This window comes from Lacerta agilis, chromosome 4, assembly GCF_009819535.1.
Source record: "Lacerta agilis isolate rLacAgi1 chromosome 4, rLacAgi1.pri, whole genome shotgun sequence".
In the NCBI taxonomy this organism is placed as follows: domain Eukaryota; kingdom Metazoa; phylum Chordata; class Lepidosauria; order Squamata; family Lacertidae; genus Lacerta; species Lacerta agilis.
In genome coordinates this window covers 6,258,162-6,281,333 of record NC_046315.1, presented here as the reverse complement: position 1 = coordinate 6,281,333, position 23,172 = coordinate 6,258,162, and the positions used below count along the sequence as shown (strand labels likewise).

General features: G+C 46.8%; 3 protein-coding genes across 6 annotated transcripts in view; 1 reads left to right on the top strand and 2 right to left on the bottom strand.

Annotated features, from left to right (window-relative positions):
* Positions 1 to 1,817, top strand: part of PLEKHB1 (pleckstrin homology domain containing B1) — a 32,185-nt gene extending 30,368 nt beyond the window's left edge. Inside the window, exon 7 of one of the 3 annotated variants that reach the window (XM_033145951.1) lies at positions 1,611 to 1,817. In XM_033145951.1, coding sequence (XP_033001842.1) covers positions 1,611 to 1,747 — 137 coding nt within the window. In that variant the 3' untranslated portion in view covers positions 1,748 to 1,817. The remainder of the gene's footprint in view (positions 1 to 1,610) is intronic. The other 2 variants (XM_033145950.1, XM_033145953.1) reach the window with 2 other exon arrangements.
* The window catches only part of LOC117045139, a 415,311-nt gene that overhangs the window by 55,641 nt on the left and 336,498 nt on the right, over positions 1 to 23,172 (bottom strand). The window lies entirely within an intron of this gene.
* Positions 8,830 to 23,172, bottom strand: part of RAB6A (RAB6A, member RAS oncogene family) — a 56,224-nt gene continuing 41,881 nt past the window's right edge. For both annotated transcript variants that reach the window (XM_033145949.1, XM_033145948.1), the window contains exons 5-8: positions 17,866 to 17,977; positions 16,834 to 16,927; positions 13,422 to 13,488; positions 8,830 to 10,970 (exon numbers count right to left, since the gene is read on the bottom strand). In XM_033145949.1, coding sequence (XP_033001840.1) covers positions 10,906 to 10,970; positions 13,422 to 13,488; positions 16,834 to 16,927; positions 17,866 to 17,977 — 338 coding nt within the window. In that variant the 3' untranslated portion in view covers positions 8,830 to 10,905. The remainder of the gene's footprint in view (positions 10,971 to 13,421; positions 13,489 to 16,833; positions 16,928 to 17,865; positions 17,978 to 23,172) is intronic.

The following is a 23,172-nucleotide window of genomic DNA, read 5'->3' as shown; positions in this document are numbered from 1 at the left end:
GGGCTCCCCTGAAACCATTGCTGGCTTAGGAACATCCCGAAGTGTAGGGTGACCTCTGGTGGTGCCGGGTGCGAATTTCTCTGCATTGCACAAAAAGCAGAAGAGACGGCATTGTTCAAAAGTCAGGCATTACTAACCAAAATTTCACAAAGCATTGAAACGCCTTCTGAGTTTTCTGGGACTCTTTGGAGCTATGACTTGAATATACAAAGCTGTGGTGAGAGGTCACGCTTGGAGTGATCAGTGGATTCAAATGGCAAAAAAGGAGATTTTCTGACTAAAAGAAGGTTAGGGTGGACGGTGGACTCTCCTTAGCAGAGGCATTTAAGCAGAGGTTGGAATGTGGATATAAAATTTACAGCATGTTGGGAGAAAAGCAATGACAAACCTAGAGAGCATCTTAAAAAGCAGAGACATCACCTTGCCGACAAAGGTCCGTATAGTTAAAGCTATGGTTTTCCCAGTAGTAATGTACGGAAGTGAGAGCTGGACCATCAAGAAGGCTGATCGCCGAAGAATTGATGCTTTTGAATTATGGTGCTGGAGGAGACTCTTGAGAGTCCCATGGACTGCAAGAAGATCAAACCTATCAATTCTCAAAGAAATCAGCCCTGAGTGCTCACTAGAAGGACAGATCCTGAAGTTGAGGCTCCAGTACTTTGGCCACCTCATGAGAAGAGAATTAGCAAAACTAATGAAATTTATAGATTTAAAAAGTATAAATAAAAAAATAAAAAATTAAGCAGAGGTTGGACGGCCATCTGTCAGGGACTTTTCAGCTGCAATTCCTGCATTGCAGGCGTTTGGACCAGATGAATCTCAGAGGTCCCTTCTAACTCTACAATTCTATTACGTTATCTATGTGTAGCTGTGTTCAGGGCCGGATTTAGGTTTGATGAGGCCCTAAACTACTGAAGGTAATGGGGCCCTTTATATGTCCAGCTGTCCTTTGTCAACAACAAATTGCTGTTTTTTGTGTGGAATATATGCTATATGGTAATTTATGGACCTAATAGGAATCTAAAGCCATTTGCACATGCAGAATGTAGGCACTCTATATATAGAAAGGAGCAAACCAGTGATATTTTAGGGAACAGGCTAGTAGGCAGGCCCCTTTACCTACATCATAGGAGCCTACACAACACAAAGCACTGTTGCTGTATGTAGGTTTTATTTTATTTGTTGTTGATCTTTTATTTTGGAAATGTACATCGTGTTTTTTCCCCCTTTACATTTTTTGGGGGCCCCCAAGAGAGTGGGGCCCTGAGCTATAGCTTGTTTGAGAGCCAGTGTGGTGTAGTGGTTAAGAGCGGTAGACTCGTTATCTGGGGAACCGGGTTCGCGTCTCCGCTCCTCCACATGCAGCTGCCGGGTGACCTTGGACCAGTCACACTTCTCTGAAGTCTCTCAGCCCCACTCACCCCACAGAGTGTTTGTTGTGGGGGAGGAAGGGAAAGGAGATTGTTAGCTGCTTTGAGACTCCTTCAGGAAATGATAAAGCGGGATATCAAATCCAAACTCCTCTTCTTCTTCTTGTATGTAAATCTGACACTGGCCGTGTTTCCTGTGTACATCGCTTACTGCATCTATTCCTTTTCCTCTCCCCGCAGCACCCGGAACGACCCACGTCATTTTCCGCGAGGATCCGTACCGCGTCTCCGGAGACCAGATGGCTTTGGGTCTGCTGGCGGGGGCTGCCTCGGGGGCGGCACTGGGCTCGTTCATGTGGATGCCCTGTTGGTTCTGAGCCCCCCTCTTCTGCAGACCCAGCCCAGATGCTCAGCTAAGATGCCGCTGCAATTCCCCCTGGAGAGGGGGGGGGGCAAAGGGGAGCTGCTCTGTAGGGGTGGGCAGAAGCAAGATCGGGATCCCCCCAAAGATCTATCTGTGGGCCATTTGCGGGAGGCTGGCGGCCGTCCCTTATCGCTAAATCGTCTTAACAAAAGAGATAGCTTCTTTCGTCACAAGGAGGCCATTAGCATCCCTGATGGGCTTGCTCAGGTGCAGGTAAGCCCAGGAGGGGTATGGTAGGCAGTTGGCCACAACCCAGTCCCAGCTGCCATTCATCTAGCCACGCCCCCTGGGCCGCCATTTTGCACTTGGCCCCGCCCACCCGAGCCACCAGTTTGTCTCTGCTCTAACAAACCATAGCTAGCAAATATAATCAAAAAACGGATTCCACCAGTATCTTGCCCACACCTGATTTGCTTCTGCCGTCAATCACAAGAGCCCGCCCCGCCTTTCTCCCCTGCTTAGCCCTCCCTCCCCATTTCGCTTTGCTTGGCATCCTCCAGCTTGGCTCCCTCAAATCGGTATTTGTGGGTATTTTTGGGGCGTAGCTCCCAGCTACGTCGTCCTGCCTCCCCAAACAACACCTCGGTGCCCGCTTCCCCCACCTTGAGAGGGAGATGTTGATTCTGGAACCCTGGGAATTGCAAATGATTTCCTAGCTACACATTTCCTCCCCCTTCCCCCAAGTGCCCAGCAGCTACAAACTTTTCCCACTGCTGTTCTTTCTGGGAAAGGCCCCCTCCGCATTTTGACGCTTCCACAGCAGGCCGAAATTCAGCAGGCCAAGCCTTCCCGCAACAATGGGGAGTGGCTGCCCCTGCTGAATTACTGCTTCTCCAAGGCACAGAGCCCTGCAGGGAAGGAAGATGCAAACCTCACAGGTTACAGAGGTCAGCTTTCAGCTTGACCTTATTTATTCCGGTGAAACGAGAAGCCCTAAATGGCTCCTCGGGGGGGGGGGGGGCCTCATTTCAGATTGCTGGTTGTAGTAAAGGTGGGTTGCCATTTCTCCCAGACACTTGGAGGTGTTGTGGCTGCTCTCACCAGGATCATGTCCTTGGGACTCAGGCTGATTTCTGGGATGGTAGCCGTTTTAAGTCGCCTAGCAACAGAGCAGCGTACGCAGAAGGTCTCCGGTTCAGTTCCCAATGGCATCTTCAGGTTTCTGCCATAAATCCAACAGGGCTGCTGCCTGCCCGTGTAGGAAACACTGAGCTTAATGAACCAACGGTCTGACTCTGTAGGAGGCGGGCTTCCTAGCTTCCTAAAAGTCTTGGACGCTTTTGAAAACTGCCAAATTTATTACGGCACAAGCTTTTCATGCAATGAAGTCTAGTCCGTGGAAGCGTCTGCTGTAATAAGGGTGTCACACAGCACAATGATGCAGAAGCTGAAGTCCCACTGAGTTCAAGGGGGGGGGCTGGCGTCCCCAATACGTCTGTTGTTTTTGCAGGTCACAGGTTTGTGCTTTTTTGTTTATAGAAATGTAAACAACTATGCAGCGGTGGGGGGATAGGGAGAAGTTTTCTCGCGGTCATCAAACAAAGCTGAAGGTTGGAAGAGGCAGGGCCAGAGGCGTAGGAAGCCTCTCAGGTGCCCGGGGCGGCGTTGCCGTGCCGAGGCACCCCCCATGGGGCGGGGCGACCTGACGCATGCGTCGTGATGTCACAATGCATGTGTCAGGACAGACTGTGCATGCCCGGAAGTCCATCCCACCGGCGCTGCTGCTCCAGCGGCAACCCGCTGAGTGAGCGCTGGCTCCTGGGGCTTCCCCGCCTCGATCGCACGGGCCGGCACCGGCGGACGGGCCGCGGGGCGGAGTAGCTTTTCTCCGCAGCTTGCTCAGGTCTGCCGGTGGGGCGGGGCTGGCCAATGTGTCCCCCCCCCGGAACCCAGGGCAGACTGCCCCCACCGCCCCCCCTCGTGACGCCCCTGGCAGGGCAAAGGAAATGACTTCTTCACGCAGCAAGTAGTTAAAACTGTGGAACTCCCTGCCACAAGAGGCAGCGTTGGCCACCAGCTTGGCTTTGAAAGGGGACCAGGCGAACACATGGAGGATAAGGCCGTGCTTAAGCCTTGCTCTGAACACCAGTTGCTTGTGGGCTTTCCCGTTGGGGCATCTTCTTGGCCGCTGCGAGACTGGGGTGCTGGCTAGACAAGCCTTTGGGCCTGATCCCTAGAATCTTACGAGAGTTGGAAGGGAGCCAAAGGGTGATCTGGTCCCTGCAGTGAGGGAATCGCAGCAGGACTCTCCTCGTGCCCTTTGCCCATTTGATGTGAAATTTTTCACGGCCGGCCCACCAGATGGTTGCCCAGCCTGAGCATGAAAAACTCTGAAGCAATAGTTTAAAAAGCTGCAGTCTGTGTGTGCAGAGGTGCTATGGAGGAGTGCTGAGAAGGAACAATGTCAGACACACACACACACACACACACACACACACACACACACACACACACACACCAGGTTGCCCCTAATAACACCCTGCCTCAGAGCAGTAGCTTGGCAAGGCTGAGTGGCAGAAATGCATTGCTTGTGTTTTAGCAAGTGAAAGGTAGACTTTGTGAAGCCGCTAGCGACAAGGCCTGGCCCTTGAGCAAATGCTTAAAATAGAAATGGGTGGGAAGCAGTAGATTAAAGCAGCAAAAATGGGCAGGAGCAAACTTTCCCAAGTGCCACAATACCAAAATGGCAGCGATCTTTTTTCTTGGCCGTTTCAGAACTATTTCCTCTCTGCAACTTGAAAGCACAATGGTGTGACCAAACCACAACCAATTGCACTTCACGGCTAACAACGCAAATATACAGCCTCTCTTCTTCTTCTTTTGACTGTTTATTTCCTTTTCAAAGTTATTTATTTACAGGTGGGTAGCCGTGTTGGTCTGCCATAGTCAAAACAAAATCGAAAATTCTTTCTAGTAGCACCTTAGAGACCAACTGAGTTAGTTGCTGGTATGAGCTTTCGTATGCATGCACACTTCTTCAGCTTTCGTATGCATGCACACTTCTTCAGGTATTCGTATGCATGCACACTTCAGCTTTCGTATGCATGCACACTTCTTCAGGTATCTGAAGAAGTGTGCATGCATACGAAAGCTCATACCAGCAACTAACTCAGTTGGTCTCTAAGGTGCTACTAGAAAGAATTTTCAAAGTTATTTATTGACCATTCTCCGCCCCCCCCCTGCCCCAGAAATTCCCAAAGCAGCATACAAAATTAAAAGAAAAAGAATCTCCCCTCCCCTTCCTATGGATCGAAAACATTACTGTCATTAAAACAGCTTCCTTTATTACAACTATTCCAGGGGGTTGCACTGCCAGCCAGCTTCCTTCCCCCTCCATAGTCTCAGCTTTGAACTCAGCAGGGAGGAGGATGGGGAAATATGTGAGAATGAATTGGCTCTGGCGCCACCTACTGTTCATCTCCCTGCCTTCTGCCCTACCGGTTGACACCACTCAGAATTGCAGAATTGTAGAGTTGGAAGTCATCTGGTGCAACTCCTTGCAATGCTGGGGTCTCAAGCGGGAGGCTGCCTGTCAAAGATGGAAGTGGGGTTTGTGAGCACCGCTTGTCGTCCTGCTATTCATCCCTAGGAGGTGAGCATTTAGCAGGGCGAGCAAGCACAACCCTCCTCCCACTACTGCCCTGTTTGCTTCTCCTCCCATTCATTGTAGTAGCTCAAAGTTCTCTTGGGGGCGTTCTCACATTCTGGAGGCAGAACTGCAGGTTGCATCTAGTTCCAGGATTCCATAACCACACATTGCACCGACTGACAAGGCAGAATGTGAAACGCTGCAAAGCAAAGACATTTAGACTTCCCAGCTGCTCACGAAGCAAATCGAAGGTGCTGCGTAGCCGATACTAAATGTTTTACTTTAAATCTCTCTGGGTTGTATTCCACGTAGCACTGAAGGGAACAATTTCTTCCTGCATGACGGAACATTCTCCCTCTTCCCCCCCTCCACACATGCCCCCTAAATCTGGCACGGTTTTGGGGATGGCGCAAAGAGCACTGGGGAGAGGAAACATCTTTGCATTAATGCAAGAAGTCTGAATACTGCCCCATTTCATTTGTTTACGTGATTCTTTGGCACTCTTAAACAGATTAGTCAGAAATATGCTTTAACACCCCGGGGGGGGGCATTATTGCTGCCTTTTGGGATACAGTGCAGTTTGTGCAATGTGCATATGCAAAGAACCGTGGAACGAGCTGTTTTGTGTGTAGTTCTGCCTTCTCTGAGGGGCTTTCAATTGTCCTGTCAGGCCTTGCTCATTAGTTAAAGGCCAATTCAAACGAGAGTCGGGTATTTTTGTACATGGGTACAAAAGATTGCGCCTTTTAAAAAGAAAACGGCCCGGAATAAATCCATGCACATGTCAACTCTGGATTTGCAGGGAAGTGAGCTGTACCTAAGCACCAAAATATCTCTCATCGGTGAGAGTGCAGCAGCCGAGGGGTCAGTGAAGCTGCTAGCCACTGCTGGGAGGGGGGGTGCCTTTCTGGCCCCTGCAGTCCTCGGCTGGGAAATGGGGGTGTCGAGCCCCTCACTATCCACAGCACAAGAAAGACCTTGCTTAGGTTCGCTTCGCACACCACACATTTCAGCGTCTGGGTTTCCCGTGTGTCAGTTTGCAGTTTGGTTCTGTCAAGTGTTGTTCAAAGCACTAATAGTTATGTATATTTTTTTGTGGGGTGGGGAATAAAAGCTATTTAAGAATAATAAAAGTTGCTATTCACTGCACCGAAGTCTGTTTCCTTTGTGGGGGTCTGTTTAAAGAGTCCAGCCTTCGATGGGTCTTCGCCCATCAGGTGTTCTGGACTACAACTCCCAGAAGCCCTAGCCAGCATGTGATGCTAGGGCTGATGGGAGAGAATAGCTCTGCTCGCTAGGAGTGATGGGAATCGTAGTTCACAACATCTTAAGGGTGGCCGAGTCGAGAATCGGGAGCACCATCTGGCTTTTCCCTTCTGGGCAGGCTTTTATGCCTTCAACAAATGCACACCGGGCATAAGATGAGGGAAGTTTTCACCATAACAGCAAGAAGGGAATGCCTGCTCAAACACAGAAATAACTCTGAACTTGATTGTTCTAATTCTAGCAAGCAACCAGCAGATGGCACTATAGAGACATCTAGCATCTCAAGCCCCCCTCCTAGAAAACTGGACTCCCAGATCAATAAGAGAAGTTATACAATCTGGCTATGTCCTTGACGTAGCAACACATTGCATATGTTTTTAGATTACTGTTATTGTTGTACTTATTAGTCTTTTCCCCCCACAAAAGTGACTCAACAGCACCTATATCCAAAACCCAGGCAGAGTCCCTACAAGTTCTGTATCCGTATATGGTACAAATCACAATTCAGGGCAAAGTTCAACCACCCAGCTGTATTATCAAAAACCAGCAAAAGGATTTCTAATATTATAATAATAATAATAATAATAATAATAATAATAATAATAATAATTTATACCCCGCCCATCTGGCTGGGTTTCCCCAGCCACTTTGGGCGGCTTCCAAAAGAATGTTAAAATACAATAATCTATTAAACATTAAAAGCTTCCCTAAACAGGGCTGCTTTCAGATGTCTCCTAAAAGTCTGGTAGCTGGTTTTCTCTTTTGACATCTGGTGCAGCTGGAATTTCTGTTCTCGTGCACCACACATCTGGTGCCATCCCAAAATCTGTTCCAGACTTAGAGGGCACCAAGGGGAAGAGAAGAGAAGAGAACCATAGAATTGTAGAGTTGGAAGGGACCTCAAGGGCCATCTAGTCCAACCCCCTGCAATGCAGGAATCACAGCTCTAGAATCCCTGACGGAGGACCCACCAAACCTCTGCCTGAAAACCTCTAAGGAAGGAGGCACAACCACCTTCCGAGGGAGACCGTTCCGCTGTCAAATGGCTCCTGCTTCCAGAAAGGCCTTCCCAAGGTTGAGTCGGAGAGAAAATTCCATTGTGCAAGACAAATTCTCCTTAGAATGAATACAAACCTTACTGGCCTTAAGTTCCATCTCCATCCAAATGCATTTGCACTCTCGTCTTTAGCAATTCTGCTCCCTGGGGAAGAGAGGTGGCGATGGAAAGCAAAGGCAAGGCCTTGGGCTGCTTGGGGTTACTGGCAACCTTCCTTTCTCCTGGAAGAGAACACACACAACCCTGGCTCCCACTGGCAAAAGCTCCCCCCCCCCCCGTCTCCCTATGAACTGGACAGGGCAGGGGGTCGGCAAACTAAGGCCCGCGGGCCTGATCAGCCCCAACTGCCCTCTGGATCCGGCCTGCGGACAATCCTGGAATCGCTGCTTGGATCAGCGTGATCGTTCGGGCTGCACAAATATTTTTTGCCATTTCCCCCCCGGGCGCCATTCCCCCCCCCCACAGCGGCACCTCCTCCCTGCTTCTCCCTGCCCTGCGGAGGAAGGGAGGTGGGCTTTGACTGGTGCCAGCAGCCAGCCAATCAGAAGCCTCGCCACCCACAGGCCGGCCTCTCCATCCATGGCCACGCTGTGGGCATTGTGACGGGTGCGTCATGATGGCGTCGTGGGGCTTCGGCTGGAGCTTGGCATGCCTGCTGGACCCGTGACAGGCGCCTGGGAAAGTTGGCCCGGGAAGGAGAGGCGACGGCACCACCGCAGGCAGAGCGGCGGAGGAGGTAGGAAAGAGAGGGAAGGGGCTGGGGGAGAGAGAGAAGGCCCCCCCGCCGCCGCACGCACAGTCCGGTCCACCAAAAAGTCTGGGGGGCGCTGAACCGGCCCCCTCCTAAAAAGGTTTGCTGACCCCATGGATAGGGCTTTCCCCTTATTTGAAGGTAGGTCACTGGCGCCTTTGCAACCAATTCCAATGAAGATCTCAGATACATTTGCTTGGCCAACGCACCAAATCCACAGAGTGAAAGGCACCGTTGCCTCAACTACATGCCACCCGAACTGGCCCTCCCCACCCTCCTAGCACCGTCATGCCTGCAAGGAGGAGCGCTAGAGGGCTGGGAAGTGGGGACTGTAGGAGCAGCGTAAAATGAGCAGAGGCGAAGGCCTGTCGATTTTAGTGTTTTGATTAGATACTTTATTGGAAGCAAAAAATTCTGTGCATGTTTAAAAAAATCCAACCCGTGTACACATTTTCATTGTTTTAAGAACCCAAGCCACGGAAAACTCAATATTAAAAAGCAGCAGGATGGATCATGTTTTTAATTTTTTGTGGTTTTTTCTCTTCGCACACATAGAATACAACAATACAGGAAAAAAAGTAGCCAGGCCTCCCCCTTTCGTTTCTTTTTCGGGAAAAAGAACACATCCATCTGTCGTCGCCATATTTAAACGCTTAATTCCAGACATGCTACTTCGAAAAAGGAAAAGGAAAGATAAAACCACCTCTTCAATATTGCATTAAAAGCATTTTGGGTGTCTTGTTCTGCCCTTTAAACATACGATGACATTGCTGGTATATGCAAAGTTACTGGAAACTCAGGTCAAAGTGATGAATTTGCCATTCCAATTCCACAATGCAGGAACAGAGAGACTTTGCGTGTGCACATCCGAAGCTGGGATGCTTGGGGAGGGGGCTTCCCCCCCCCTAAAGTGAAGGGGGGCATTGAAGATAGAGAGGGAGAGCCAGTTCTCCCCACCCCCCCCACCCCATTTTAAACAATCACTTAGAAAAAACGGAAACTCGAGAGGCCTTTCCTGGATTGTACCCCTCCCCAGCTGCAAACGCTCCTCCTACAAACAATGTATTTACAGTTGTGTTAACTTACACAGCAACTTCACAATGACTAGTACAGATTAAGAGAGTGCACTTCTAGAGTGAGCGTGTGAATGTGTGTCCACTTCCCAGTGTGTTTCTTGGATAAGCTATATCTCGTGACATTGCCAAAGCTCTAAATAGATTAACAAACACCTCCCCCCCCCCCACAAAAAAACCCATGAAGACAGTAAAAAAAAGCAAAGAAATAAATATTGAAGGTTACCACGGTTAATTATAGTCCAGTTAAAACATAATACTAAACAACCAATTATTTAACCAAACTACGCAGAAATAACAAATACACGAGACTCTGAAGACCCAAAATAATAATTAAAAAATGCTAAAAACAAAGGCAAAAGTCTGCATAATTTTAAGTTTTGTTTCCATCTTTTGTTCCCTTCCTTTTTCATCTAAGGGACTTTTAAAATCTACTTTTACAAGTACCCCCCTCCCTTTCCATTTATCTTGAACTCAGGAATAGTCTCTTCTCCTCTGTCTCCTCATCTCCCTCATTACGTATTAACTTTAGGCTGGATCTTTAAAAGGTTGGTAGCGTAGGTGTCTCTTTTCAGAGACAGATTCACAGCTTGACCAAGTTGTCTATAGCGCCAGAACCTGTTTGTGGCCTCTGTGCCTCCCCTCATCCTCATTCTGAAGACATTCCAGCCTAGTGCAGAAACCCCAAAGGTGCACTGCAAACTGGTTCGTTTGTTCCGTGGGGCTTCTATGTAGAGCGAGCAGTTTCTAAACCCCGAAGAACAGTTATCTGCAACTTTGCCCCTTTACAAAAAGCATCTTATTAGCATTTCAAAAAGGCTACCGTTTAGAAAAAAATGGCCAGAGGATCTCAACCGAAAAGGCAAAGCGGGCTGGTTTTGGTTTTTGCAAAAGAACAGGCCGAACCACCGAGGACTGCTCCACACTGCCGATTCATTTCTACCCTGCACACTCCTTTTCACCAAATCCAAACGTTCTGCTCCCATTTCCACTAATTCTGTAAGTGCAATATTGAAACATTAAAAAAAAAAAATATCACCAAATTTGTACCTATCTTTCTGGTGGGGCTGCCGTTTTCAAAAGAATCACGGAAATACGCTACGATCGTTTTGGCTCGTTTTGAAACTTCCTTATAAATAACGAAGACACTGACTTTCTTTTGTGCTTGTGAAGCTAACAGATCATCTTCACGAGACAAGCAGCAATGATGAACCGCGGCTACGTTACGGATGGGGGGTGGGGGTGGGTGGGGTGGTGGGCAAGCCAATAGTCACATTGCTGCCAATGAGTCTGGGGAGGGGAAAGGGGGTGGGGTTAGGGAGAGGAAGAAGCAGTGATGGTCTGGAGAAAGGTAAGAGAAAAGCAATACACTCTATTAGCATGAACAGCCGCCTTCACTGACGGGCTGCTCTTGAGGCTTTTCAAGTTTGATGTCGATCACTGTTGGGGGAAAGTAGTTAAGGGAAATAAGAGCAGAAAGAGGAAGACAGCCTTCCAGGCTGAAACGGTCCCCCCTCAAGTCTCATTAAATGCCCAAACATTCTGAAACATTAATTTCCCACTGCGTGAAAACTGAGGCACAAAGGGCGGTCCGAAAAGTCAATGGAGAAAAATGAAAAAAGAAAAAATGCGGCGGAAGCCGTTCGACTTCCGAGGCGCGTTCGAAAACATAAGCATTTGCTTCCGGGTTTTTGGCTTTCGAAAACTGAAATGTTAGGCTTCCAAGATGCTCGAAAACCGAGGTACCGCTGTATATAATACTGCAAACTGCCCTGTGATCCTCAGATGAAGGGTGGTATAGAAATTTAAACTACAGCGAGTGCTGGCAACTGATTTCCAAACAATGGGGATGCCTGGTCAAGTTTGTGATGGTTGCTGAGTCTGCTTGGGAAAGCCCCAGTGTCTGAACAGGTTTTCCTTTTGCTTGTAACCATCAGCACTGAGGAGGAATGAAGCCTCCTTTGATTTTCAGCAAGTGTTGCTTCCTTGAGGTTGCATCCCAGAAAGAAGTGCCACCCGTCTCCTGAGGCTCTGAAAGCCTGCATATCCCTCTGAAGTGTGATTGTGCATGTGTGTGTGTGCTCTGTGACTGAGAACGAACCTTCCGGTTTGCTCTTTTTTTCTCCTCCCTCCCCAACCTCTTTTCCTTCTGTGTTGTGTGTTTTAGAGTGTAAGCCTGAGGAGGGAATCTGCATTATTACTGATCTTTGTAAGTTTGATCTGGGAGGCTTTTTGCGGGGGGAACGCATCTAATTAAGGGAAAACAAGCTAAAAAGCTTTGTATGCTGTGGGTAGTACGACACACATGTGGCAATAGAAGAAAGGACCTTTGAACATTTGTCCTCCAGCACTGCATGTCGTGTTAACCCACCACGTCATAAATGCCTCCTTTATCAGTCTGATCAGAACAAACAATTCACACAACCATGACTGGAACTAACAATTCAGAAGGGCTGGAAGGCGATAAAAGTGGCTATCAATAGCCAGGGCAGAGGAATGACAAGTGAGGTGCCTCTGACCAAAGTTCTCCTTAGCCCATTCAGAAATCCACTGCTACCTACATTCCAGAAGAGGCACAATTACAAGAGGACTCTGATCTCGCCTTACTTTTGAAGACTGAACTCTGTCCACTAAAGCGGACTTCCATTAACCTACTGGGCAATAACGACAACATCACTAGGGTTTTTGAGTGAATAAATTCATGAAGGGTTAATCATGCCTTTTCTGTTCTGCTACCCTCATCAGAAAAAAAAGCTGTACTCGCTGCCATGCGAGACATCTTCAAGTAAATCCTATACAAATCCGGAGTGGAGTCCCTAAGATGGCATCTGCTTTCCTTTGGACCATCTCAGCAAGGAGGGGGGGAGGGAGATCTTGTCATCTGGGCAGCCCAGGAACTCCACACACACTGCATCCTGGGGAGGGTGACTTCTATGCTACCAAAGCAGCAAAAACAACACGGGATCCAGCAATTACGAATTACTGGTCTCTGCAGCCACAGCAGGCGCTGAGATTCTCTAGCAGTCTGACTTCACCCCTGGAGGCACACTCCACAGTCTCTCGAGACAGAGGGATGCCAACAACCTTCATCAGGGTCTCACTGGGTTTTCTTATACTTTCCCCCACAGCCACCTGTGATTGACAACTGAACTAATGGACTTTCCTTCACATCGTATGGCCTAGTCGACCCAATCACTGGGTTTGAGGTCAAGTGGCAATTTCCCTGCAAAGCAAACTGACTCATGAACTCTGGTTTGGGTGGGGGGGGGCCTTTGGGCTTACCTCAATTGCTTCAGCTACCTGGCAGGGGTAGACTTGAGAGTCCCGTGGACTGCAAGAAGATCAAACCTATCCATTCTCAAAGAAATCAGCCCTGAGTGCTCACTAGAAGGACAGATTCTGAAGCTGAGGCTCCAGTACTTTGGCCACCTCATGAGAAGAGAAGACTCCCTAGAAAAGACCCTGATGTTGGGAAAGATGGAGGGCAAAAGGAGAAGGGGACGACAGAGGATGAGATGGTTGGACAGTGTTCTCGAAGCTACTAACATCAAACTGCAAGAGGCAGTGAAGGATAGGCGTGCCTGGTGTGCTCTGGTCCATGGGGTCACGAAGAGTCGGACACGACTGAATGACTGAACAACAACAACAAACCTGGCAGGGTCATTTTCAGTGGGCACACTTGCGTATTGTGCACTGCAATTCCAAGTTAAAATGCTCAATCCAGTCTTCTGATAATCCCCACCTCGAGTCTCTTTTGAAGGGCTCTCTTTTTGTACTTTTTGCCCGCCGCTCTCCCCAACTCAGAAAGCTATGCTTTCTTCAATCCAATGGACCTCGCCACCTACTCTCCTACTTAACCCACAGGCTGCAAATGCTGGAATAAAAGGATACTGTCTTCTCTGCTTTTGTCCTGCGTGCTTTCCATCCCGGGCAAGGCAGCAGCCACACGTCGGAAAAGCTAGAAAGGGTGAGAGGGTTGGGGCAGAAGAAAACAGAAGGAGTAAATCAGAAACACAACAACCAATTCAGGAGGGAGGCATCTGTTGCAATACGTGCAGCTGCACTGCTCAAACCATCCCAGGCCACAATGCAAGCCTGTTGATTCTGCACAGGGCAAAAATAAAGTCATGCATGTCTCCCCCACAACTTATCTTTTTGCATAGCAGAAAATGGTGTTGGGTAATGGTACCTGTTCACCTCTAAACCTTGGTTTACTACCCCCCCCTAAAACTCCCAAATTATTTGAATTCCTTAACTTCCTCAGCTCATAGATATGCCTTTATAAAGGCAAGATTTAACACCTTCCCATCCAATGTGTTGGGAAATAGATTCTCCAATGGACAAATATCGCTCCTATGTGACTGTAATTGCGGAGCACCAGAATCGTTGTATCACATAATCTTTGACTGTGCTCTTCACTCATCGTCCAGGAGTAAGTTTCTTGCTCCATATTTAAAGGGAATTGCCGAGGATTCGAATGAAGCCAAACTGAGATACCTACTGAATGATGAAGACCCTCCAAGATCACTTACGGTTGCCAGATTTCTGATCACCGTCCTATCCCAAAAGAAGAAAAATGGACTTCTGGGCGGATTGGACATTCCTTTTAAATCATGACTCAGGATGTAATTATGTGTTACCTTAATTGATGTTTTTATAAATTTATGAATAGGGGGTGATGTTTTATGTTGTAAATTTACTGCTTAGTCTGTTACTTTAAAGTTCTCTCGAAGTTTTAAGTTGAAAGGCTAAGTATATATATGTTGTTTGAAAAATTGTGCGCGATGGGCCAATGGCCGTAACAAATATCAATCAGCAACCAATCTTTTTGCATCCAGGCAAAAAGACGTGCCTAGCACATACCATCACGATGAAACTTAAGTGCACCTCCTTCTCAACGGGAGAGGTGGGCAGCTGACCATCAATGAATTCAAGACAATTTTGTTTAACCAGGAAGTTGCTCTAAAGGTCAAGTTGTCCTCAGGATGCAAGTAACTGGGCATTTAAGGGCAATGCTAATACAGACACACATAACCGGGGGTGGGCAGCACACAGCCTCCTGGGCGACACCCATACTTCAAATCTCAGTTTTCAATAAACAAGATGAGAAAGCTTCGACCTCTCATTCTCAAAGAGGCCATCAAAAGAACAAACCACCTCACCACTAGGATTCCCAAATCTCCCCTCCCCCCAAAAAGCTCTTCTTCCTATGTGCAGCTCCTACTCTGGTTAATGGCCTGTGGCATCTCAACCTGCACTCTCAGGTTTGGCCCAATATTCCATTTCATGGGATTATTCTTGCTCTGGGAAAAACCAGTGGGTCCTCTGTTCACCGTGGTCAATCATAGCGAGCAATCAAAGGGTGGTGAGGAATACTGAAAAGGCCTGAACACACCTTGGTCTGCATCTTCCTATGCTCATCCCAATGTCACAGGTTGTGCTGCCTGCCTGAACAAAGGACTCCCAAGGCGCTGGGCAGTGTCTTTAAGTGATTATATTACCACAAGCTCCTTTCTCCTGCTGACTGTGCTGGAGGGCTCCCCTTTGCAGCATTTGCCAGTATTTAAAGACCATACTTTTTACTTTTTTCTTTTGGAAGTCTATTCTAAAACCGGAGTCACTTGACAGGAACCAATTGGATTACTGCATTTAAATCCGGCTGCTGACAACAGGCATTTTAAAATACAGTAATCACTTCTTTATATTTAAGCTGGGAACAAAATTATGCCCTGAGCAAGGTTGTCCACCAAAATTACCAAACCAAAGAGAGGGAATTGGCAAGCAAGTCAAGTCAAAGTGGATTTACCAGCTGGAGCGTGCAAGAATAAATCCAGTTAGGGAAACGTTACAAAAAGCCAGAAAGCTGCATAAGGAATTCACGGTCTTCACACTCCAGTGTTCCTTTCCTAATGTTTAGTGCCTCTTTTATTTGTCTCCTTGCGCTACGGATTTTTATGCAGCACAAAGGAACGCCGCTGTAGCAGGACGAAAGTGCAGCCTCATCTTTCAACATGAACCTGAACATCATTTAGTGTTGCATCCTTTGTCAATATCCAAAAAACGAGGGTCCCTGCCTCTGCAGCTTTTCAACGGATCTCCCAACCCAGGTTTCTCCAAGACTTGCAGCAGGCACAGTGGGTAGGCTTGCAACGCTTTCTTGGCAACCGTGAGATCTTTAAACCAATAAATCCCTGGGAAGTCAGGTTCCATCCCAAGGGGACACAAGGCATGCAAGCACACCCAGCCCAGCACATACACCTACCAAAACTCCAGAAGAATTATGTACAGTGGTATCTTGGTTCTCAAATGCCTTGGTACTCAAGCAACTTGGAACCCAAACACTGCAAACCCGGGAGCAAGTGTTCCAGTTTGTGAACTTTTTCAGAAGCCGAACGTGCTCCGTTTTGAGTGTTATGCTGAGGTCTGCCTGTTTTTGCTATTTGTTTTGTGTTTTTGTTTCTGTGGCTCTTTGTGTGTGTGTGTGTGTGTGTGTGTGTGTGTGTGTGACTGTGTGGAACCCAGTTCAGCTACTGACTGATTGTGTGACACCAGTACATTGCTTACTGCTTTCATTTTATGGATCAGTGGTCTCGTTAGATAGCAAAATCCATGTTAAATTGCTGTTTTAGGGGTTGTTTTTAAAAGTCTGGAACAGATTAATCCAATTTGCATTACTTTCTATGAGAAAGCACGTCTTGGTTTTGAAACACTTTGGTTTTGGAACGGACTTCCGGAACGGATTACCTGTAAGTTTGAGAACCAAGGTACCACTGTATTCAGTTTTATTTTTCCTGTTAAGTTTGTCTGCCACTCTTAGCCCCACCCCATCCCCAGCAAATAGTCTATGCCAGGCACCCCCAAACAAGGCCCTCCAGATGTTTTGGGACTACAAGTCCCATCATCCCTAGCTAACAGGACCAGTGGTCAGGGATGATGGAAATTGTAGTCCCAAAACATATGGAGGGCCGAGTTTGGGGATGCCTGGTCTATGCTAAGGGCCGGTCTATAAGATTATTTCAGCATACAAGAATTTGGGTGGACCTAATCCTGGCATAGTTGAGCACACTGGAGGAAAAAGTTGTTTGACTGTGTTACTGTGGGACGACTGACTACCTGACAAAGCAATTCAACAACCAATGAATCCAAAACAGCATTCTGATGAAAGCGGGGAAAGTTCTGCAAATCAATCTCAAGTTTTCTAACGTGACTGCAGTTATTTGCGCTGAGAACATGACTTTACTCCTTTACTCCAAGAAATTACCCCACTCCCCCAGTTTTGGGGTGCTACCTCCTCACCACTTACCTGTTTTACATTGTATCCTGCCTTTGCGCTAGTTTCAATAAACATTACATTCAGCTCTTTGGCTTTCCTCTCCCCTTCTTCAATAGATACTTGCCTGGAGAAAGAGGGAACACGTTGATGACATTACAGGCACCTGCAATCTTGACTGCCCACCCATCCTGCAGCCGCCTCCCTCATTCATCCCCAAAAGCATTTACAGAACCGCTACCAGCTTCCACATTATAGGTGGTACAAGACATTAACATGAACAAGCAAGACCTGCATTTTTATAGCACTGTCAATGCACTTAAAAAAGTAACCTAACAAGGGAGACAGCCCCCTGTGCCCTCAATAACTCAAGGATTTAATATTTTTGCAAATTTTTACACGGTTAAAATATAACAATATTTCAGGAAGGGTTGAGGACTTGGTAGGCTAAGCCGAAAACTTCAGTGAAAAGGTGGGTGTTGCGCTAGTGTTTGGAGGAAGACTGGGGGTGACACCAGGCCACTCTGAGAGAGCAAGGGAAAAACAGCAAATGCATTTTAAGGGAGCAGGAAGTTTTGGGTCTCATTTTGGTGACTGAAAAGATTAATCATTTCTCTAGGAATCTTCCTAACTCTCTGAAGGAGGTTTGCCCTCTTCAAGAGCACTCCTTGGAACTGTCAATTCATACCCCCACCTCTTTTTGGGTGTTACCATGAGTAAGCGGTACATGAATCATCATCAGTTAACCTCTTAATACCATATGTTTCTATTGAGATCATCTCCACTGCTCCATTACATTTCTCCTTTTGCAAACTGACCATCTGAAGATCCTAACACTGGGTGGGGTGGGGGGAATGAGCATATGAGTTCAAGATCCACTGATGTTATGATTTCCATATTTTCCAGGCTTCAGCTCCTCAGGCCTCCAATTACAGCCCTATACCTGTGGAGCTGCATACAGCCCAAGGGCCAAATCATACACCATCCTACTGTCGCACAGCACAGACTCTCTCAATATAAAAGCTGGTCGGATTGGCCACAACGGCAAGGAATGAACTGCCTTACCTCTTATCTGCTAGATCTGTTTTGTTCCCTACTAGCATTATGATGACATCGCTACCTCTTTCCGTTCTGACGTCATCAATCCATTTTGTGGTTTGCTGGAATGAGTTTACATCTAGGAAGGAAAAGTAAACAAGCAGGTGAAAGTCACCTTACAATATTCCCATCATTCTCGAAGCATCTGCGCGTGATGCACCAGGTTGTCATCTGTGTCAGAGGTTAATTAAAATTTTGGTGCGTAGAAGACTACAGGTAGGGTGGGTGCAGAGATGACAGGTTCTGGACAGGGTTGCCCTCTCATATAAGGAGCAGGTTTGCAGCTTGGGGGCAACTCCTGGATCCAACCCTGACACTGGAGGATCAGGTCTTTGTCCAGATACAGCTGGTTTGCCAGCTATGCCCCCTTTGGGACAGAAGTGACTTGGCCACTGAACTCCATGCTCTAGTAGTGGTTCTCAAAGACTGTGGCAGGCCAGGTTATTCCCTGAAGTTTGGGCCACAGTGGTAGCCATCCCTTTATTCAAAAAGGGCCTTGCATCTGATCCGGCTAGTTACAGACCAATTAGTTTGCTATCTGTAATTAGAAAATTATACGCAAAGATTCTTTACAATGAGCTAGTTGATTGAATAACTGATGAAGCTATTCTTGCCCAACAGCAAGCATGATTTAGACAAAGCAGATCCACTACAGAACATTGCTTTGTACTAGCCCATTTTATAGATAAGTATGTTAAGAAGCCAGGTGGTGTGCTATACGCAGCTTTCACTGATCTGAAAGCTGCATTTGATTCAATCTCTCGAGTAAGGCTGTGGGATAAGCTGAACTATTCAAGTATGAGGGTGTGGCAGGACAGGATGGCAAGTGTGGCTGGAAGGTTCAAGGACCATCAAAGGAAAATGTAAGCATTTCAGTTTAGCATAGTATAATATAGCAGCAAAATATTTTATTTATTTATTTGCAGAATGTAGATAGGTATCTTTTCAAAATGAGAGCAAGACCATCAAGTGATACTGCAAGCTCCTGCCTCTCATTGCGTCTGGATGCATACTTAAGAGTCATATGAAAGAGGCTCGTTCATAATTATATTTTGGGAGTGATTCATGTTCTTATGTAGCTGCGCTGTTTTATACGTTCTGGATGTTCCACGATCATATTACAAAGTGTGTTCTATGTTACACCTCAAGTACTGCTAGCAGTTGTTTCTTTTGGTTTTCCAATGTGTTTCTTATCAAAAAAAAAATTTAATGGCCTGGCTTGAGAAAAATTTTATTCTGAAAGTGAGCCCCAGAGAAAAAATGTTTTGAGAGCCACTGCTCTAGACACTTCTAGATTGGATTATTGCAATGCACTTTCCATGGGGCTAGCCTTGAAGACTACTTCAAAACTTTTTATTTTTTCAAAATGCCATTAATTGTTTCAAAAGGGCTGGAGTTCTGTTTAGATCTCACATAATACCCATTTCAAAAGAACTGCGCTGGTTGTCAGGTTTGTCTCTGGCCTCAGTTCAGGGTGCTCACGTGAACATTTAAAAGCCCTAAATGGCTCAGGTCCAAATACTGCAAAGACTGCTTCCTGCCCCACAGACCCTCCTGGTAGTTCTGCCACCCACAACAGCTGGGGGAAGGGAGGTGGTCTGTGAGCAGGCACCCCCAGCAGCAGCAGCAGCCCCTAAGCTGTGGAACTCTATTCCCACAAGGGTGGATCAAAGATGGTTATCAAAGATGGTTATTAAAGGCTCCAACTGGTAGAACCAGTCTCAGAGAGTTCCAAGGATGGAACAAAGACAACAGATTCATACTGTGTATATGAGCTGGCTACGCAGAGACATTCTGCTCTTTATCTACAATAAAGTAGGTTTTAGCCTAAAAGGCTTGTGTGTGTTGTTTTCAAGCTGGGAACAACCGCATATTACATTGTGCCCCTGGACTCCTGAAGCCAGAGGGCACGGAGGCTTCATCCGCCTTGGGGTCAGTCTCTCAACTTGCCCCTGCGGGAAGTTTTCATAACACTGGCGACCTCACTATAAAGTTTTCAGTGAATGCTGAATATTCACCTCTTCGCCGTGACCTTTGACCACAGCCGTCAGCCTTTCCCCTTTTTTGCGGGAAATTCCCTTATTATAGCATTGGGAAACAGCAGGGAGGGGTTGACAGATATGTATATAGCAGTGGGGAACAGCAGGAAAGGTTGACAGCTATGCTTGACACCTGGGGTCCCACACTATTTTTGTGATTTTAAGTTGTTTTAAATTGTTTTCAGTGCTGCGTTTAAAATGGTTGTACCTTTCCCTGTGACCTTAGGGAGAAGGGTGTGTAAATTATTATTATTATTATTATTAGTAGTAGTAGTAGTAGTAGTAGAAGTAATATTCTCAGCACATCCAGTGGAAGTGGGCCTGAAGTGACAGAAAAACATGTATTATCTCCTAGAAAAGAGCTTCTTCAAACTGCAAACTGCACTACAGGGCACCTCTGTAAAAAGGGGGGAGGGAAGACCTGCTAGCTCTTCCCCCCACCCCAGTTCAGAGATGGATAACCCTAAGGAAGAGAGAGAGAGAGAGAGAGAGAGAGAGAGAGAGAAGGAATAAAATCTATCTTTCTTGGGACATAGGCTAAGAAAGCAAATAGGAGAAAAACAACACCATGTAGCCTTTCCCTCATGGCTGAGGTGGATAAAAAAGAGGGCAGGTGGCAAGTCAGGCTGGCATTCATATGGATGCACAGAGACCATGACTATAAGCCATATCCTAGTACAGTACTTAAAACTGCTACCTAAAGGTAAAGGTAAAGGGACCCCTGACCGTTAGGTCCAGTCGCAGACAACTCTGGGGTTGCGGCGCTCATCTCGCTCTATAGGCCATGGGAGCCGGCATTTGTCTACAGAGAGTTTTTTCCAGGTCATGTGGCCAGCATGAGCAAGCTGCTTCTGGTGAACCAGAGCAGTGCATGGAAACACCGTTTACCTGCCCGCCGGAGCGGTACCTATTTATCTACTTGCACTTGGATGTGCTTTCAAACTGCTAGGTTGGCAGGAAAACTGCTACCTACTCTCCCATTAATACTTGCTTGATTCACAGACTGTGGGCCCCCGATAAAAGGATCGTCACGGATCCCAGCTTTAAAAAAAAGCAATTTGTACTGCCAACTTCTTTATTTGCTAATTTGCATTGTTGAGAAAAGTACTCCAGAATAGCTGAGCTATGGAGTTCATACAAATTAAACTGGGCCAAGAACAAAACAGGAATATTTCTGTATGCTTGTTGTCCGCATGTGTTTTTTTTGTGGGGGGGGGGGGTCAATAACACCAGCCTTTGGGTGTTTCTCTCTGCAAAACACCCCGCATAAATTTGCATGCAGGTCTGGACAGAGAATGAAGCAAAATGTAGAACTGACCTCTGTTTTATCTAACCCCTCTCCACCCAAAAAGACGGGGGGAAGGGGGGCTTGAAAGTAGTCAGGCATGGAACAACATTATCACACCTGCACAGAATGACAATTGCATACATGTGGCTGTAAGGAGGATAGCAACAGCCTTGATGCTGCTCATGGATTTGTCTCTCTCAATCCTTTTTGGGGACAGAGATCTTGGTACATTTTTATTCCACTTTCCTGGAAACCAGTGGCTGCTGAGGCAGCTCACAGCAGTTGAAATCCAACGCAAGCAACAGTTAAAATCCAAAACAAAAAGATGCAGAGTCCTGGCATGATATTTCTTGGCAACGTTTGGGGGGGGCGGCGCCAAGTCAGCTGCAGAGAGCCTGACAAATTCTTCGCCTGATGAGAACCCGAGCCCATTCCCCAGTTGTGAGCAAGAGAGGCGCTAAGTGTTAAAACAGCTTCCACTGCAGAGATTTCATTGGCCTACTTCCACCCGGGGTTATCTGAGGCTGACTGCTTCCCTGGACTTAAAACAGAGGAAGTTCACTCAGCCGACTTGGACTTAAATAGAAACTATTGAGCAAGGAATGACATACATCCTCAAGAGTTTGGGGCAGGGAGAGTGATTGCCTGAACAACAGTTTGCATCCTAAAATAAATTAATGAAAGAAAAAGCTCCCCCCCCCACTAAAGCCCCTCTTGAGGGTTAGGAAGCGCACCTAAACAAATGAGTTGGGGTGCTTGGAAGAGGAGGAGATGGGGAGCTTTCCTACCAAGAAATTCCTTGCGTTAGCTTACCTTAAAAATAATTACCAAACATGTAGTGTTTGTTTCTGAAATTTTCAATAAAGTTTTTTTTTGGGGGGGTGCCTATCTAAAGTATCCAAGCCAGCATGCCTTGGATGGGCTCAGCTGATTTAAAGTGTGGTGCTGATTATGCCAAGGTTGCAGGTTCGATCCTATATGGGACAACTGCATATTCCTGCATTGCAGGGGGTTGGACTAGATCATGGGTAGGCAAACTAAGGCCAGGCGGCTGGATCCGGCCCAATCACCTTCTCAATCCAGCCCACAGATGGTCCGGGAATCAGCGTGTTTTTTACATGAGTAGAACGTGTCCTTTTTATTTAAAATGCATCTCTGGGTTATTTGTGGGGGCCTGCCTGGTGTTTTTACATGAGTAGAATGTGTGCTTTTATTTAAAGAGCATCTCTGGGTTATTGGTGGGCCATAGGAATTCGTCCATTTCCCCCCCTTCAAAATATAGTCCGGCCCCCCATAAGGTCTGAGGGACAGTGCTGCTGAAAAAATTGGCTGACGCCTGGACTAGATAATCCTCAGGATCCCTTCCAACCCTACAATTTTATGATTCTATAATCAGAACCCAAAGAACTTTAGTTGTATCCATTCAAGATAAGCCTGGCTGGTTAAATAACATACATTTTGCTTTTTTTAATCCTTGAATGCCAAGAATTCTAATTCCATCTGTTTGTTCCACACAGGATGATTTGAGATGAAGTTGCAAAAAGTTTGGTTCTCTTGCAACTTAGTCTTTTTTTAAATTTTAAAAAATGCTTTGCTTATGTTTTTCGTTTGTCATGTGAAGATAGTTGTGTTTTTTTTAAATAGTTCTTAAAGATGTACATACCTCAGTTGGAAATGAAAGACCAAAACTGATTAGGAAAGAAAGAAATGTGGCACATGAGAGGGGGGGTGTCACAATCCTTGGAGCTCACACCCAGCTATTAGGAGCAGCGGAGAACAAACAGCGGATGACTTCAGTGGAGAAGCTGAGTTTGAGAATTACAGTTTGCAGAAGCCAAACACATGACAGTGACACCCACAGAACAGCAGATAACTAAGATGGCGATGAGGTCAGCTTGCTTTTCAGGAATTCTGGGCACACAGGGTGGGGTGGGGGGAGAGAAGTGA